Source organism: Pristiophorus japonicus, chromosome 20 (assembly GCF_044704955.1).
Source record: "Pristiophorus japonicus isolate sPriJap1 chromosome 20, sPriJap1.hap1, whole genome shotgun sequence".
NCBI classification, from domain to species: Eukaryota; Metazoa; Chordata; class Chondrichthyes; family Pristiophoridae; genus Pristiophorus; species Pristiophorus japonicus.
The window spans coordinates 59,138,034-59,155,428 of NC_091996.1; the positions used below are offsets into that span (position 1 = coordinate 59,138,034).

The 17,395-nt window shown below is 48.1% G+C and overlaps 1 protein-coding gene across 3 annotated transcripts in view; it reads right to left on the reverse strand.

The window, feature by feature from the left end:
• abca2 (ATP-binding cassette, sub-family A (ABC1), member 2) overlaps nucleotides 1-17,395 on the reverse strand; it is a 592,651-nt gene that overhangs the window by 182,049 nt on the left and 393,207 nt on the right. For all 3 annotated transcript variants that reach the window (XM_070862856.1, XM_070862855.1, XM_070862857.1), the window contains exons 11-12: nucleotides 11,220-11,348; nucleotides 445-612 (exon numbers count right to left, since the gene is read on the reverse strand). In XM_070862856.1, coding sequence (XP_070718957.1) covers nucleotides 445-612; nucleotides 11,220-11,348 — 297 coding nt within the window. The remainder of the gene's footprint in view (nucleotides 1-444; nucleotides 613-11,219; nucleotides 11,349-17,395) is intronic.

Consider the following 17,395-nt stretch of genomic DNA (forward strand, 5'->3'; position numbering starts at 1 on the left):
CAAAATAATTTACGCCTCAAACATAAAATATAGAAAGTTATCTAAGAAAAATCTGTGTTTAAAAAGGCCATAATGAAGATCAAAGATCATTCTCTAGTAAACTAATTTTCCCTCATTATGACCCGCATTGTATTTTAAACAACCTAATTTTTTACCTTATTTGGCAGATTATTCCAAACATCTATTCTTTCAGTAAAATGCTCCCCAATATATCCAAATAAATTTGCTTTTCACTCATTTCCATGTACCCTCTGGTTCTGCTTTCACTGAATTAACCTTTTCTATACAAGTTAAACCAACTCATTTTTGCAACAACTGCACAGATTGTTCTGCAATGTCCGTCGCGGAGATTTAACCAGAGTAGATGATTCCGGGAAACAATTTTTTTTTCAACAAAATCTGCCACCCGAGCCCACCAGTTGAAGTCGCTGCTTGCGTTCTAACCTTGGACATGAACTGGATCCAGCCGCAGGCTGCATTATCAATAGTGTCCAGCTGCTGGAGCAGCGTGCTGGAGTTCGGCATGGAGAAGTTGCTGTCGATGAAATTCCTGATGATGTCACTATCGGAGGCGTTCAGCACTTCCGGATGCCTTTTCAGATCGGAGGTGAACTGCAAAATAAAAAAAAAAATGGGAGCAAAAGGTTAGAAGTATACAGTTTATAATCTCGCATAACGTCAGATCCCAGTTCTGCGGTTCTACACCGGATTCAACTGACTCCACTTACAAAGTGAATCTCTAAATAGGCGGCATATTAACAAATGGGTTGTGAATGTTTTGAAGTCAAAATCTGCACTGGGGGAGGGGGAGGGATGCATTTTTCAATCGTTGTTACTTTAATGTCGCTGTTGTTTAAAATAAATTGATTGGATAACATATCCACTTAAGTTTTATTGCCAGCATTTTCTTTATGTTTACTCGTTCCGCTTAAAGTCTTAAATTATACCAATAACATAGTTATTGTATATAGTTTGTGGTCATGTTTTGGTTTAATGGGCCATATTTTTGGCTTTCGGGGTAGCGGTAGCGATACGTGAAACTTAACGTTTTTGCTGCGTTGCCGTTTTTAGCCCGAACTTTCAGCCTTTACATCTGCATGGTAAGGGATGGTTGCACAAGCATTCGTGGCATAAAACACGAGTTTCGGCAAATTTAGTCCGGGGTTGGGAGCGCTGTGCAAGAAGCGCCTTGGGAGGAGGAAAAAAAATTCCAAAAAACATTTACATGACCCTTACCTATCTAATTGCTACAAAAAATTAAAATTAAAAACTGTAACTTACTTTTTTTTGCATGTTTTTGTGTACTTATCGCTGCTGGCAGGGCTGCACTGACAGGTTTAACCCGGGTCGGGAGTGCGCCGAAACCCGGACGCAAATGCAATCCGAGTCGTTGCACGTTGGCATACCTCTCCCTAGCGGTACTTGGAAGCGTCGCTGCAAACAGGTACCCGAGGATCGCGCCCGGGCTTTGCGACTGGGTTTCTGCCGCGGAGAGTCAAGTCGTAGCGAAAACCCGGTCGCAAACTTCTCGAAAATCTGGCCCAGAGTTCAGAGAAATGGTGACCACTGCTGGCAGGGCTGCACCGACAGGTTTGACCCGGGTCGGGAGTGCGCCAAAACTCGGACCCGTTTCCCAACTTCCATCAGGATCAAAAGAAACGGATTTGCTTAAAACATTACATTCAAGGTTTCACCTCTGGAACTGGAGTTAATACTCAGACTAGACTGATGCAATCCAAGTCTCCACTCTCTGTCCAAGGGTCTCAAATAAAACAGTCTCAAGTCTAGAAGGCACAAAAGTGCTCATAATTCCAGAAAACTTGGCACTAAATTGGCACACCCACCCAAGAAAGTTATAAAGTATGATTGTTGGTAGAAGAACAATTCTCACACTGGTCTTTTGAAGCTGGGATTAAAGTCCATTGTTTAGTCTGCAGTCAACTGTGCAAAACCTGACCCTAGACTGCCTGATGCTGACACTAGGGGCCCAAGTTTCCACATGATTTGCGTCTGATTTTTAGGAGCAACTGTTGGAGAACGGACTATCTTAGAAATCGCAATTCTCCACATTTTTTTTTTCTGCAGTTCTAGTCAGGTAGAACAGTTCCACTTTGGAACAGAATTTTTTCTTCAAAAGGGGGCGTGTCCGGCCACTGACGCCTGATTTGAAAGTTTCCACAGTGAAAACGTACTCCAAACTAAGTTAGAATGGAGCAAGTGAAGATTTTTGTAGAACTGAAAAAACCTTGTCTACACATTAAAAAAATCAGGCGCAGGTTACAAATTAGGTGTCCAGAACGAGGTGGGGGGGGGGGGGGGAGGGAAGTCATTAAATTCTATAATAAATCCTTATTTATACTTATACAAATATTATACAAATAAATCCAACCTGAATAAACATTTATAAGCAAAGAAAAGATTAAATAAACCATCTTCCTACCTGTGTGAAAGTGTGAAAGTGCCAGGGAGAATGCTGCAGGAAGCCTCACAAGTTGAGGCAGCCGTTCATTCCCAATGGCAGGGGGGGGGGGGGAGGAGGAAGCTGTTCTTCCCGCTGGGGGGGGGGGGGGGTGGGAAAGCAGCCGTTCGTTCACGCGGGGGGGGAGGAGGGAAACGACTGCCTCAACTTTGAGGCTTCCTGCAGCCTTCTCACTGCTGCAAGAAGCCTCAGTGCTGATGTGCTGATGGCAATGTGCTTTTATTAAAAAATGTTCAAAAATTAAACAGCTACAAAGAACTACAAAAATGGCCGAGTGCCAATGTTTCCTTCACACTGCGCGTGCGCGAACGCTCCAACGCGCACGCGCAGCAATGCCGGCAGGAAAAAAACTAATTTAAATGATACCCGCCCTCTCCCACTTCCAAAATCGGCGCGAGTGTAGGCTCCGCCCTCCTGGGCGCTGCGCCAAGCAGACATGGAGCTGCAGGGCATTCCAGAACCGCGCGATTTTTTTCCGGCGCCCTTTTCGGCGCAAAAAACGGCCGCCCAGCTCGGAGGGGCGCCCGTTTTTTATCGTGTGGAAACTTGGGCCCTAGATAACTAAAATGGAAAAAGTTCAATTTCCAAAAGCCAACACCCCTCACCTTTGAGCACAAAAACTGAGCACAGAACTCTATACAAGGACTGCAGTTATACTACCATGTTTGAACTGATGCAAAATAATTTTGGGTGCGCACCGTCACAAAAATGGTATTGTCGCTCAGGAGGTGACCGAGGCCATTAAAGTCACAAGGTGCAAGGCTATCCCCACAAAGCACCAGGTGTAGTATAGCTTCACCTTCAGAGATACAAACACTATTTGAATCATTCACTGTAAAAAAAGTCGTGTGTTTAAAAAAAACCTTGAGGAAGAAATTCAACTTCGACAGAGACGCAAAAAGAGCAGTAGGGATGCCCATTATAAATCCCACCAATGTCCCTTTAAGCTGCGCGGCTGTGCAACACTAACACCCATGTAGCCGGCTCGCCGGTTTTTAAATGCAAAAACTGCGCATGAGCAGAAATTTCAATGGGCCCCGCAACTCCCCCCGCCAAAATTAGAGGGAACATTGCATCCCGTCCAATTTTCCTTTCCATTACTTCAAAATGGGGTGAGGTGTGTAACAAGTACCCAACCACTATCGCCCAGTTTGCGGCCCCACAGATAGTGAATTTGACCTCCCTTGGATCCGAATGTGTAATATGAAGGATATGAAAACAATTATCTATTTAATTTATTTTGAAAGAAGTTTAAACTTTCCTCATTGGGCTAAACTTTCTGGCACTTTCTTTTGTTAATAAAGCTTTCTCTCACCTAGCCGTGCCAATGGACTTGGAAAGCATCAGAATAGGGAATGTTTAGGAGTTGAAGAAGATATTATACAGCTCAAATACAATTCTGTGGCAGCTGAAATCAAACAGAATTATGCCACTTATTACCATAAACAAGAAGCAGTTGCTCAATGAAAAATCCACTGGAACACAATCAAATTATCAGCAGATTTTTTGAAGTCAGATTTTGATTCCGGATTTCAACACTCTTTTCTGATCTTAATTAGGACTATGATTAGTGTTGAGATGAAGAAGAATATCTGACAGCATGTCTACTGCATTAACACCTCCACAGATGGTTTCAGAACATCCTGGAATGATAGAACACACAACCTTTCACCCTCTTTATTGCCATTATTTGAAGTGCGCACTCACTGCAATGATTTTATTGCAACAGTTTTCGCCTTGATAATTTGCTATTGGTGGTAAAAGCCCAATACTCCTGCCACTGACAGCACCCAACAATGTGAAGGGGGTGAACTCCAAGTTCTCAGTGGCATCTGGGACCTGAGGCTTTATGGGTCCTGGCATCTGTCATTGCAAGCACTGCATCCCATCCATATTGTATCATGGGTGTCAACCGTGGCTCAGTTGGTAACACTTTTGCTTCTGAGTCAAAAGGTGATGGGTGTAAGTTTCACTCGAGAGACATGTGCACTAAATCTAGGCAAACGCTCCACTGCAGTGCTGAGGGAATACTACACTCTGTTGGGGGTGCCGTCTTTCAGATGAGACATTATACCAAGGCCCTATCCACTTAGGTGGACGGAAAACATCCAATAACACTATTTCGAAGAGGAGCAGGGAAGTTCTTCCCAGTCTGTGGTTGGGAAAATGTGGTTGGAGTCCATTATTAAAGAAGCAGTAGCAGGACATTTGGAAAAGCAAAATTTAGTCAGGCAGAGTCAGCATGGATTTATGAAGGGGAAGTCATGTTTGATAAATTTGCTGGAATTCTTTGAGGATGTAATGAACAGGGTGGATAAAGGGGAACCAGTGGATGTGTTTTTTTTTGGACTTCCAGAAGGCATTTGACAAGGTGCCACATAAAAGGTTACTGCACAAGATAAAAGTTCACGGGGTTGGAGGTAATGTATTAGCATGGATAGAGGATTGGCTAACTAACAGAAAACAGAGAGTTGGGATAAATGGTTCATTCTCTGGTTGGCAACCAGTAACTAGTGGGGTGCCGCAGGGATCAGTGCTGGGACCCCAACTATTTACAATCTATATTAACGACTTGGAAGAAGGGACTGAGTGTAACGTAGCCAAGTTTGCTGATGATACAAAGATGGGAGGAAAAGCAATGTATGAGGAGGACACAAAAAATCTGCAAAAGGACATAGTCAGACTAAGTGAGTGGGCAAAAATTTGGTAGATGTGTATAATGTTGGAAAGTGTGAGGTCATGCACTTCGGCTGAAAAAAAATCAAAGAGCAAGTTATTATTTAAATGGAGAAAGATTGTAAAGTGCCGCAGTACAGCGGGACCTGGGGGTACTTGTGCATGAAGTACAAAAGGATAGCATGCAGGTACAGCAGGTGATCAGGAAGGCCAATGGAATCTTAGCTTTTATTGCAAAGGGGATGGAGGATAAAATCAGGGAAGTCTTGCTACAGCTATACAGGGTATTAGTAAGGCCACACCTGGAATACTGCGTGCAGTTTTCGTTTCCATATTTATGAAAGGATATACTTGCTTTGGAGGCAGTTCAGAGAAGGTTCACCAGGTTGATTCTGGAGATGAGGGGGTTGACTTATGAGGAAAGGTTGAGTAGGTTGGGTCTCTACTCATTGGAATTCAGAAGAATGAGAGGTGATCTTATCGAAACATATAAGATTATGGAGGGGGCTTGACAAGGTGGATGCAGAGAGGATGTTTCCACTGATGGGGGAGACTAGAACTAGAGGGTTGCCCATTTAAAACAGATATGAGGAGAAATTTCTTCTCTCAGAGGGTTGTAAATCTTTGGAATTCGCTGCCTCAGAGAGCTATGGAGGCTGGGACATAGAATACATTTAAGACAGAAATAGACAGTTTCTTAAACGATAAGGGGATAAGGGGTTATGGGGAGCGGGCAGGGAACTGGAGCTGAGTCAATGATCAGATCAGCCATGATCTTATTGAATGGCGGAGCAGGCGCGAGGGACCGTATGGCCTACTTATTATTTCTTATGTTCCTATTTCTTATGTTCTTATGTACTCTTGGTTAATATTCATCCGGCAACCAACATCACTAAAAAAAAACAGATTATCTGATCACATTGCTAAATATGGGAGTTTGCTGTACGCACATTGGCTGCCGCATGCCCTACATTACAAGTGACTTTCTTTAGTTTCTCTATTTCTTTCTCTCTCTTCACTTTTAATCTTGAGGATATTTGTATTAACAATGCTACATACTTAGCTAGATCTGTCCAAAAGAAGAATTTGCTACACCATGTTATGGCTCCATTGTGTATATGCAATGAATGGATTTAGTTATCTTAAGTGTTTATTTGTCGTTGAGTTAAGCTTTTTCTGTTTTTTGTTCTAAATTTAGAAATCTGTCCCTTCTAGGTGTAGCATTTATCTTCTCTAAACTCTTTAATATTTTATATAATTTAATGAGTTCTCTGCCTTCGCTCTAGAAAGCTCGTCATTGTTCATACTTTTATACATGGGATCAATCACTGTTGCTCTTGTTTTGTCTCCTTTAAGAATTTAAAAAAAAAAACAATTTACAGTCGCGACAAATCAAAGAGTTAGAAATTTGTTTCACAAGATTCATTATTCCAACCTTATTTTGGGAGCTGGAGATCGGAATTATTTTGCCCTCCTCACGCATGGGATGAAGCCCTTTCCCAAATCCTAAACACGCAGCGTACCCTGTATGCAGTTTGATATAGAAATGCTGCATCATGCATTCGGTCAGTAATTCTCAGCCCCCACTGACTCCTGGGGCCCAATTTTGGCCAACCCGTTTTTTTGGCGCACTGATCCTTTATGCGGCGACTTTGTGCGCTGGAAAGGGCGCCAAAAAACTTTAATATCCTGGCCTCTCTGCCGAGTGTCCCGGGTTCTGGCGCGGTGTCCATGGTGGAGTGGGGGGGGGGGGGGGTGGCGGAGCTACAGCCTTGCGCTGAAAATACTGCCAGCAGCTGTCCTCATGCGCAGTGGAGTATGCACGCATGCTCCTCGCCCTCCCAGCGAGTCTGACAAGTTGTCAGCAGAACCCAATGTTCGCCGCCCCTAGTCGTGGCTGAATGGTCACCCACGTCTGAGTGCAGCCCAGGCTGCCAGAACCCTAACCGAGATGCCGTTGAGACCAGCCTTTCCTCTCCCTCCCTCCCCCACTCCCGATGCCGTCGAACCCAGCCTTTTCTCCCCCCCACCCCCGATGCTGTCGAGCCCAGCCTTTCCTCTCCCTCCTGATGGCGCTGAGCCCAGCTTTTCCTCTCCCTCCCGATGACGCCGAGCCCAGCTTTTCCTCTCCCTCCCGATGGCGCTGAGCCCAGCTTTTCCTCTCCCTCCCGATGACGCCGAGCCCAGCTTTTCCTCTCCCTCCCGATGACGCCGAGCCCAGCTTTTCCTCTCCCTCCCGATGACGTCGAGCCCAGCCTTTCCTCTCTCTCCCTCCTTTCCCCCAACCCCCCCAGCCTCCCGATGCATCTTTGCTGGCCTCCCCTATCCCACACCGAATGGCCTCCCGTACAGGCCAGCCCGCTGCATTCCCCGGCCCAAGGTAGGATTTACTTCAAATATTTAATTATTAATCAATTGTTTACCGGAGTTCTTTATTTCTATTCAGTTATTTTAACTTTTATTCGGAATGTTTGCTGCTTGGTGCTTGGGTGCAGGTCCTTACTTACTTACCTGCGCCAATTTCTTAACTGCTTGCAACTTTTTCAGAGCTGGCCACATACGCTGACCTAAGTCGATTTGGTGTAAGTGTTAGCTGGCCAAAGTGGCATAAATGGCCAAAACTGGCGCAAGTGTCTGGGAACGCCCCCCTTTGAAAAAAAAAACACTAAAAAAAACGTAGCTAAGTTACTCTGGAGTAAGTTTATTGGGGAAAATGTTTTTTTTAAACTTACGTCAGAAAAACCAACATACTCCAAAAAAATTGATGCAAGTCATGGCCAAAATTGGACCCCTGGGGAGGTGCAAGCTCCTTTGAGGAGACTTCTATCAGGAGTCACAATTACATTCCCGAGGAACCACAGGTTGGATTAGACTTTTCTGAAATCTTGAGAAGCATACCATAATTTATTATTAAATATTCCTCAGCATTTTTTTTGAAGGGGCACCAAATTCTCACTGATTTGGGGCAAGCCTTATTCAGCACTTAAATATATATGGCTCCTTCATTTAAATTTTTTTTTAAAAAGAGTTTATTGAGTCAAGGTACGTATATAGGTCACACTTTACTAAAAAAAATGCATATGTTACCATTCATTTTAAACATGATTTCTTCCCTATTCCATCTACACTTCATGGCTGGTTGGCCTGCATCAAGGCCTTAGCCATACTCTCAATCTCACTGTTGAGACTGCACGAGGATTGCTGGTCTCATGATCTGAACATCCCTCTCATTTAACCATTTTACACGTGAGGAAACATCCAGTGAACATGAACAAAATATACACAATTTTTTTTTTTTTAAAAACAGTTGAATTAATTTACTCTAAGTACCAATCTGTCTGGATGAACAATCCTGTGCCATTAATAAAATAATTATCTTCAGTTTTCTTTTTCAGCACAATATAGTTACAGACCAATGATGCATCACACTTGGCAATGCAGCGACACAAATGTGCTAGCTTTAAAATGGCAAACTGCAGATCCTGGGCAGGGCTTACAAAGCCTCAGAAAGATGAAAAAGGATGGAAGGAAGAACTTGCATTTATATAGAGCCACACTACCTCACAATGAACCAAGGCACTTCATAGTCAATGAAGTATTTATGAAGTGTAGTCACCGTTACAATGTAGGGCTCATAGGGGTACAACACAAACAGCAATGAGATAAATGACCAATTAAATGTTTTCTTTACTGGTGTTGGTAGAGGAATAAATGTTGGCCAGGACACATAGGGAAATCCCTTGCTCTTCTTCAAATAGTGCCGTGAGATCTGTTACGTCTACTCAAGAAAGTTGACAGGATTGCAGTTTAACGTCTCATCCTAAGGTGACACCTCTCTCAGCGCTCCCTCAGTACCGCACTGGAGTGTCAACCGAGATTATCTGCTCAAGTCGTGGAGTGGGACTGGAACCCATGACGTTTTGACTTGAGACTGCTAATACTGAGCCAAGTCGAACACCTTAAGTGCTGCAATGATTGGACTGTGTGCCTTGGGTAGCGGACATTATTTTTTAAAAGTTACTCCAGGGGCTCCCCGAGAGTGTATTTATGTTTACAGAGGATCCCAGGAGTGTGACAATGCTAGCAAAGGGTCTTCTGGAGGATGATAATATCTGTAGTGGATGCCTGAAAATGTGGCAATATGGAAACCGGATAAGGGCATGTCACAAAAAGTGAAGGCGGGTCACAACTAGGTTTGGTTGCAGTATCCCCGGGCTCAAATAGCTCAGCACACTCATTACCAAGGCTCTCCCATGAAGAATGCAGGTGAAGCACTGGAGGATTTGCTGGGAGGGACCTTTTGAGCTGTTCCCTACCAAAGAGCCACCACTGCTGGGAGTGAAGGGGAGAAACAAAGGGAGAAAATATGGTATTAAAAAAAGGATCTCTCTTAAAATTTAAGACACCATGGGTTGGAAATTGGGTATCACCCACTTTGAAGTGGTGACGGCGCCAGGGCGTTACCTTTAGCGCCGGGCAATGTCTACCGCCTCAACGCGCAATATTCAGGTGTATCGCCCCAAGAGGAGAGTGGAGCGCTAAGGTAAGCGGTCCACACTCCTCTTAGAGTGCTAACGACATCCTAACGCCTGAAACTGAAAAAAGAAATCGTGGAGAAAATGTCAATAAACCTCACCCACACTTCCCCACTACTGCAATAAATAAATAGAAGCTGAAAAACTGAAATTTCATCACTTACCTTGCACTCCGGACGATATCGCCCCAGAATTGACGTTGGATACGACTGCTTTCCCCTGCTGGTCTCAGGCACTCCCGCAGGCGAAAGAGTAAATTTTCCAAACGTGAGACTACGGAGACAGTGCACACACTCGGTGACGTCACCGTGTGGGCGGCACAAGCGAGTGCAACACAGTCAGCGCCACCGCTAAACCTTCACTGAAGTTTGCGGCAGGAACAGTAGGTGGCTCACGGCCCCTTTGAGACCCTCTCTAGCGCGACATCACCATCATAGGCAGTCCCTCGAAACGAGGATGACTTGCTTCCATGCCAAAAATGGATGAGTTCACAGGTGTTTTGAATGAAGGACCCGAACGACATCTTAAAGGATGGAAGATGCCTGTGCGTGGATTATTTTAATGTGGACTGGCCACCACACGGGCTTGACAGAGCTAGGTCTTGGTCCAGTGGCAAGGATTACCCAAGACGACTGGAGACCAGCTCTGCTGCACGGACCTAGTGCACACACGTATCGCAGTGTGGGCTGGCCCGTGCTGCCCCCGGGCCCCTGGACCCGAACTCACGCCTCCCCTGGGCCCTGAACACATCCCTCCACAGTCTCTCGCCGCTCCTTCGCCCTGACCTCGCTGCTCCTGCTGTATCTGCAATCACTGACCCGGACCTTGCTGACGTCACTCTTCGCTGCTGTCGCCCTCCTGCACCAGCTCGCGCTACTCCCTGAAGTGGTATGCCTCCATGCTGCTCCCCGGCCACCGCACCTCCGCTCCTTTTATGGCCCCAACCTGCCGCTGGTGTTCTCACGCAGGTCGCTAATGGTATCGCTCAACAACCGAATTTCTACCCCATCAATAGCTCTTATTTTAAGCAGCATATAACATGCATTGTCTTCAAAACCCTTTCAGGACAATGCTTCCTGAAGCACTTCAACCTAAAGCACTCTGGTTAAACACAGACTTCAGTGTGGTTATAACTGCACACTTAGATTGATGCAAAACTTATTTGCAACTGTTTTCCATGTCACAATTTTTTTTTAATAGATAGTCACATTGGTAATAGGCAACTCTTCTGGTCATGCTAACGGATAACAGAGCTCCATTCCTTCTGAATAAAATTGTGTTGGTGAGAGGGCTCAGTCATTCCCCAATGAGTTCCAGTTAATGCGGCCAATGGGCAGGTGATTTGTGCTGATATGTTTTCCAAAGTCAGCATAAATATAGCTGTCAACCCCAAGTCATTTTGCTCACTGATAGGATTATATTGCACGTTTTGACAGAAATGTGCAGAAAGGTCATTGAATCTTGCCTGCCGTTCCGACTTCATATGCCCTGCTGTCTTACCGATAGCCAAGTTCTGCAATCCCACGTACCTGTTGCAGCCAGCTGATGCGATTCTGTAGCTTGCCTTCTTCCAGGAATGTGCGAATTTCCGAGGAAATGTTCAGCCAGACCGTGGCATAGTGTGTAACATTCCCAACGAAGGCAAATGTTTCATTAGCCTGGAGAAAGAACAAAAAAAATGCAAGCAAAGTTATTAACTAACATTTCCAAGAATGAACGGAATTCACACGCAGGGTTCCAAATTGTTGACATCAAAAGGAGGTTTGGCGACATTTGGGCTTGAGGGTCCCCCCCCCCAGCCGCGCGCGAAACAGACAGCTTTGCAATGTCAGCTATGCTGCTGTGGAGAGACACCTGGTGAAGGCCAGCAGGCATCTCCCTCGGCAGAGGGAAGAAAAGGGCAGAAATCACACTGGGGCATCCTGATACACCACCGAGTACCTGGTTATTTACAGCAAATCTGTCTGCTCAGCCAAGCAAGTAAGAAGTGTAGAAGAGGTGCGGTCAAAAACAAGTAACCTGTCTCACCACAAGTAAGGTGAGAGATTTGTTGCGCTGTGACATCCCATGGTAGACGGAACAATTTCCACCAGGCAGCGCAGTTTCCTCTGCCGGTTTCCCGATTCACCATCGAGAGCATGATTTCAAGAGCAGGTGTTCTACATTTCTCTGTCTGCCTTTCTAACAGCGACACGGTAACCAATTGGCCTTTGAGTCACCACACTCTCTACTCATCAATTCTGTTTAGAATCAGAGTCTGAATTGAAGTGCTGGCAAGCGAAGCAGACAGGAGTACATGCTAACTGCAAAGCTAGTTGTTATTGTACAAGCTGCAAATGTTCTTCACCATTAGGCTGGCAGAGAGAAGCAGATCATTGGCACCTTAAAACACATCTATAATATATTCAAAATGCTATGTCTGTTTGCATCTCTTGTCTATGAAACCTTACTTACTATTGTCAACTTTAATTTCTATGTTCACATTTGTAATGTAAATGGACTTGATAAGCTGGTCGTGCTGTAGAGGGGTTATGCTGCAGGCCAGCCCACACTGCGATGTGTGCGCACACTAGGTCCGTGCAGTAGAGCAGGTCTCCAGTCGTCTAGGACCTAGCTCCGTCAAGCCCATGTGGTGGCTGGTGTGCAACGGCCACCACATGTTACAAAAATCTACGCACAGGCATCTTCCACCCCTCAGGATGTAGTTCGCGACCTGGAATATTAGGTCCTCCATTGAAACACCTGTGAACTCATTCCTTTTTGGTGTAGAAGCAAGTCATCCTCGTTTCGAGGGACCGCCTATGATGTCCAGTGCTCTGCATCTAGACTTGTATCGAAACTTGGTTAGACCACACTTGGGAGTACTGTTTACAGTTCTGGTTGCCATATTATAAAAAGTATAGAGAGAGGCGCTGCAGAGGATGCAAAAATATTTACAAGGATGACACCAGAAATGCGAGGATCAGCCAGATCAGCCATGATCTTATTGAATGGCGGAGCAGGCTCGAGGAGCCAAGTGGCCTACTCCCGCTCCTATTTCTTACGTTCTCAGGAAAGGATGAACAGGCTGGATCTCGTTTCTCTAGAAAAGAGAAGTCTGAGGGGTGATGTAAAAGAGGTCTTTAAAATGATGAAAGGTTTTGATAGAGTAGATACATAGAGAATGTTTCCACTTGTAGGGAAGAGCTAAACTAGAGGCCATCAATATAAGAGTCACCAAGAAATAAAATGGGGAACTCAGAAGAAACTTCTTTACCTGGAGAGTGGCGAGAATGTGGAACTCGCTACCACAGATAGTGCTTGACACAAATAACATAGATGCATTTAAGAGGAGGCTAGATAAGCATATGAGGGTGAGGTGGAGAGAGAGTTATGCTGATAGAATTAGATGAGGAAGAATGAGAGGAGGCTCGAGTGGAGCATAAATGCCGGTATGGACGAGTTGGGCCAAATGGCCTGTATCTGTGCTGCATATCCTGTGTAATTTCACCCTCCTACCAGTGGTGCCGCCAGTTTCCCAGTGTATACTGCACAGGAATACTTGGGGTAGAAATTGCACTACCCCCCACCCCGCCCGAAATGGGATGCTCCCACCCCGTTTCGATGGTTTTTACAGCAGCTGTGGCTCAGGTCGATTCTTGCGCGACATTCAGCATTCAGCTCTTTGTTGTTTTGTTTCCATGCATCCGGAACTCGATGACAGCAACTGAGGGGCGGAAGTTGGGTGCGGAGCGTACTCACCGCCGCGATGACGTCATCATGATGCCGCGTCACCACACCTCTCCCTTTCATTTAAAGGGGAAAGCCTTCGTGATTTTAAAACTTCGGCCCCACTGGGCCACCAGGGAGGGTTTCGGCCGGGCCAGCAGCCTGGCACTCAAGAGGGGGTGACATGGCAGTCGGCCAACAAAAAAAAATGGCAGCAGTGGCTGTGCGTCCTCCCCTTTAAGGGAAGCCGCACCACCGCTGCAGAAGGCCACAGCCTCACTGGAGCACTGGGGAAAAACAGGTTTTGGCACCACCAGGAGGGCCGAAGACTTTCCATGGGGAATGTCGTCATTGGGGGGGGGGGTGTGGGTAGATCGGCGTGCACGGTGATGACGCACTTAAGACGGATCGGCAGCAGCGGAGTGGTAAGGGGGGGGGATCGGAGCACTGCCGGGAAAACCCGGGAAGGGCAATTGGGCTATTTGCGGCCATTCCATGAAAAGTCGGCGGTCACTACACTCCGCAGCGTGGCCGCCAATTTGCGGTGGTGACAGGCCTTAAGGAGAGGGGAAATTTCGGCTTCCTTGTGTTCAAAATTAACTATTTCTCTGCTTCCCAAATTGTTTGCATTTAACGATAAATATCATTAATTTGAAGTATTGTACAAAATTAGGACAGAATACATGTTTTCAAAATGGAGACACAGTTACATTGTCATGCCTTGATCCAATTTATCTCATGCACTCTACTGCCACTTCACCTGAAGACTAACTTGTTCTTGGCCCCTCCTGTGCATCACTGCAGGAGATTGACTAATCCTTGATTAAGACTGAAGCGCAAGTGAGAGAAAAAGGACTGGGACTAGCTCAAACCTCCAAGAATCTCCTATCGCAGCCTGTCGTCGATACCATTTGCCACTGCTTTGCAAATTTTCGGCAACTTTTTGCCACGCTCAATCATTTTGTTTAAAAATAGTGTGTTGGTGGCACAAGGGAAACCGGTTGCAAGGTGCTACTGAGAACCAATACAAGGAAGCTGAATTGATGGACATCTGAGTTATTATTAGCTTTCCCCATCGTTGTTCAATGGTTGCTCACAGAAGCAGTAAAACCTTCCTGCCTGGCGAGTGCATTGAGTGAATCAGGGAGAAGGTGTGAGGAGCTGTTGTCCACTCTCAGTTTAAGAATCTGATGTGATGGCAAAAGCCTACGTAATATTAACCTGTGCCATTTAGAAACTACATAAAAATCCTCCCCAAAACACGTGAGAATGTGTAAATTCAATGAAATAGAGAGAAGAGATTTTTGCAAATAAACTGAATCCACCCTTTATTTCAGAGCTGCGATGAATACCTCTTCCTCTGCTCTCATTGTCTGAAGCATAAAAGCATTTGCACACAACCGGTAGCTGAATTAAATATTTTATTGTGTTATTTACGGTTGCTACTGCAAGATTTCAAGACAAGCCTCTCAATCTGCGTTTTAACGAGCTCCTACAAAACGCCTCTTGCTGTATCACTACTTATGTTAATAAGTTCTCAGCTCTATACATTCCAACCAGTACAAATAATCTCTCTCGAGCAAGACCAGACAAGACTGGGGGAGGAGTGGGTGTTGGATTCGGCTTGCAACTCAGGAATGAGACAGAGCATGATGAATTCATTTTTCTTTAAAACACAACAAATTTCCTTGGATCTAAGGATATTTTTCTAATTGGTGGATCTCACAAAAGAATGTTTATCATCTTGCTCCATTCCTCTGTGCACTAATCTTGGGCACGCATTAACCCATCGATGTAACTATTTGTACTGCACTTTTTTTGACAGACAGGCAACAAGCCCCACTCCCTTTCAAGCTCCACCCCACTCCCGGCCTGAATCATTCCATGCGCGTGGTGCCAAGAAGCAGCTCCTAAGGTTTCAACTCTCTCCTGGGCCGAAAGTGGAGGGCGTGGGCCCGAGAGCGAGAGAAAGACTTGGGGGTTGGGGGGGGGGGGAAAGAGAGGCTGGGGACAGAAAGAGAGGATGTGGGTAGCGAGAGAGAGGGGCGGGTGGGTAGCGAGAGAGGGGGGGCGGGTGGGGGGGGGGGGGAAAGAGAAAGAGGGGCGGGTGCGTAGAGAGAGAGAGAGGGGGGCGGGTGCATAGAGAGAGAGGGGGGCGGGTGCGTAGAGAGAGAGAGTGGGGGGCGGGTGCGTAGAGAGAGAGGGGGCGGGTGCGTAGAGAGAGGGGGCGGGTGCGTAGAGAGAGAGGGGGCGGGTGCGTAGAGAGAGAGGGGGCGGGTGCGTAGAGAGAGAGGGGGCGGGTGCGTAGAGAGAGAGGGGGCGGGTGCGTAGAGAGAGAGGGGGCAGGTGCGTAGAGAGAGAGGGGGCAGGTGCGTAGAGAGAGAGGGGGCGGGTGCGTAGAGAGAGAGGGGGCGGGTGCGTAGAGAGAGAGGGGGCGGGTGCGTAGAGAGAGAGGGGGCGGGTGCGTAGAGAGAGAGGGGGCGGGTGCGTAGAGAGAGAGGGGGCGGGTGCGTAGAGAGAGAGGGGGCGGGTGGGTAGCGAGAGAGGGGGCGGGTGGGTAGCGAGAGAGGGGGGGCGGGTGGGGGGAGAGAAAGAGGGGCGGGTGCGTAGAGAGAGAGAGGGGGGCGGGTGCGTAGAGAGAGAGAGAGGGGGGCGGGTGCATAGAGAGAGTGGGGGGCGGGTGCGTAGAGAGAGAGGGGGCGGGTGCGTAGAGAGAGAGGGGGCGGGTGCGTAGAGAGAGAGGGGGCGGGTGCGTAGAGAGAGAGGGGCGGGTGCGTAGAGAGAGAGGGGGCGGGTGCGTAGAGAGAGAGGGGGCGGGTGGGTAGAGAGAGAGGGGGCGGGTGGTAGACAGAGATTGGGGCGGGTGGGTAGAGAAAGAGGGGCGGGTGCTTAGAGAGAGAGAGAGGGGGGCGGGTGCGTAGAGAGAGAGAGAGGGGGGCGGGTGCGTAGAGAGAGAGAGAGAGGGGGGCGGGTGCGTAGAGAGAGAGGGGGCGGGTGCGTAGAGAGAGAGGGGGCGGGTGCGTAGAGAGAGAGGGGGCGGATGCGTAGAGAGAGAGGGGGCGGGTGCGTAGAGAGAGAGGGGGCGGGTGCGTAGAGAGAGAGGGGGCGGGTGCGTAGAGAGAGAGGGGGCGGGTGCGTAGAGAGAGAGGGGGCGGGTGCGTAGAGAGAGAGGGGGCGGGTGGGTAGAGAGAGAGGGGGCGGGTGGGTAGAGAGAGAGGGGGCGGGTGGTAGACAGAGATTGGGGCGGGTGGGTAGAGAGAGGGGGGCGGGTGCGTAGAGAGAGAGAGAGGGGGGCGGGTGCGTAGAGAGAGAGAGAGAGAGAGAGGGGGGCGGGTGCGTAGAGAGAGAGGGGGCGGGTGCGTAGAGAGAGAGGGGGCGGGTGCGTAGAGAGAGAGGGGGCGGGTGCGTAGAGAGAGAGGGGGCGGGTGCGTAGAGAGAGAGGGGGCGGGTGCGTAGAGAGAGAGGGGGCGGGTGCGTAGAGAGAGGGGGCGGGTGCGTAGAGAGAGGGGGCGGGTGCGTAGAGAGAGAGGGGGCGGGTGCGTAGAGAGAGAGGGGGCGGGTGCGTAGAGAGAGAGGGGGCGGGTGCGTAGAGAGAGAGGGGGCGGGTGCGTAGAGAGAGAGGGGGCGGGTGCGTAGAGAGAGAGGGGGCGGGTGCGTAGAGAGAGAGGGGGCGGGTGCGTAGAGAGAGAGGGGGCGGGTGCGTAGAGAGAGAGGGGGCGGGTGCGTAGAGAGAGAGGGGGCGGGTGCGTAGAGAGAGAGGGGGCGGGTGCGTAGAGAGAGAGGGGGCGGGTGCGTAGAGAGAGAGGGGGCGGGTGCGTAGAGAGAGAGGGGGCGGGTGCGTAGAGAGAGAGGGGGCGGGTGCGTAGAGAGAGAGGGGGCGGGTGCGTAGAGAGAGAGGGGGCGGGTGCGTAGAGAGAGAGGGGGCGGGTGCGTAGAGAGAGAGGGGGCGGGTGCGTAGAGAGAGAGGGGGCGGGTGCGTAGAGAGAGAGGGGGCGGG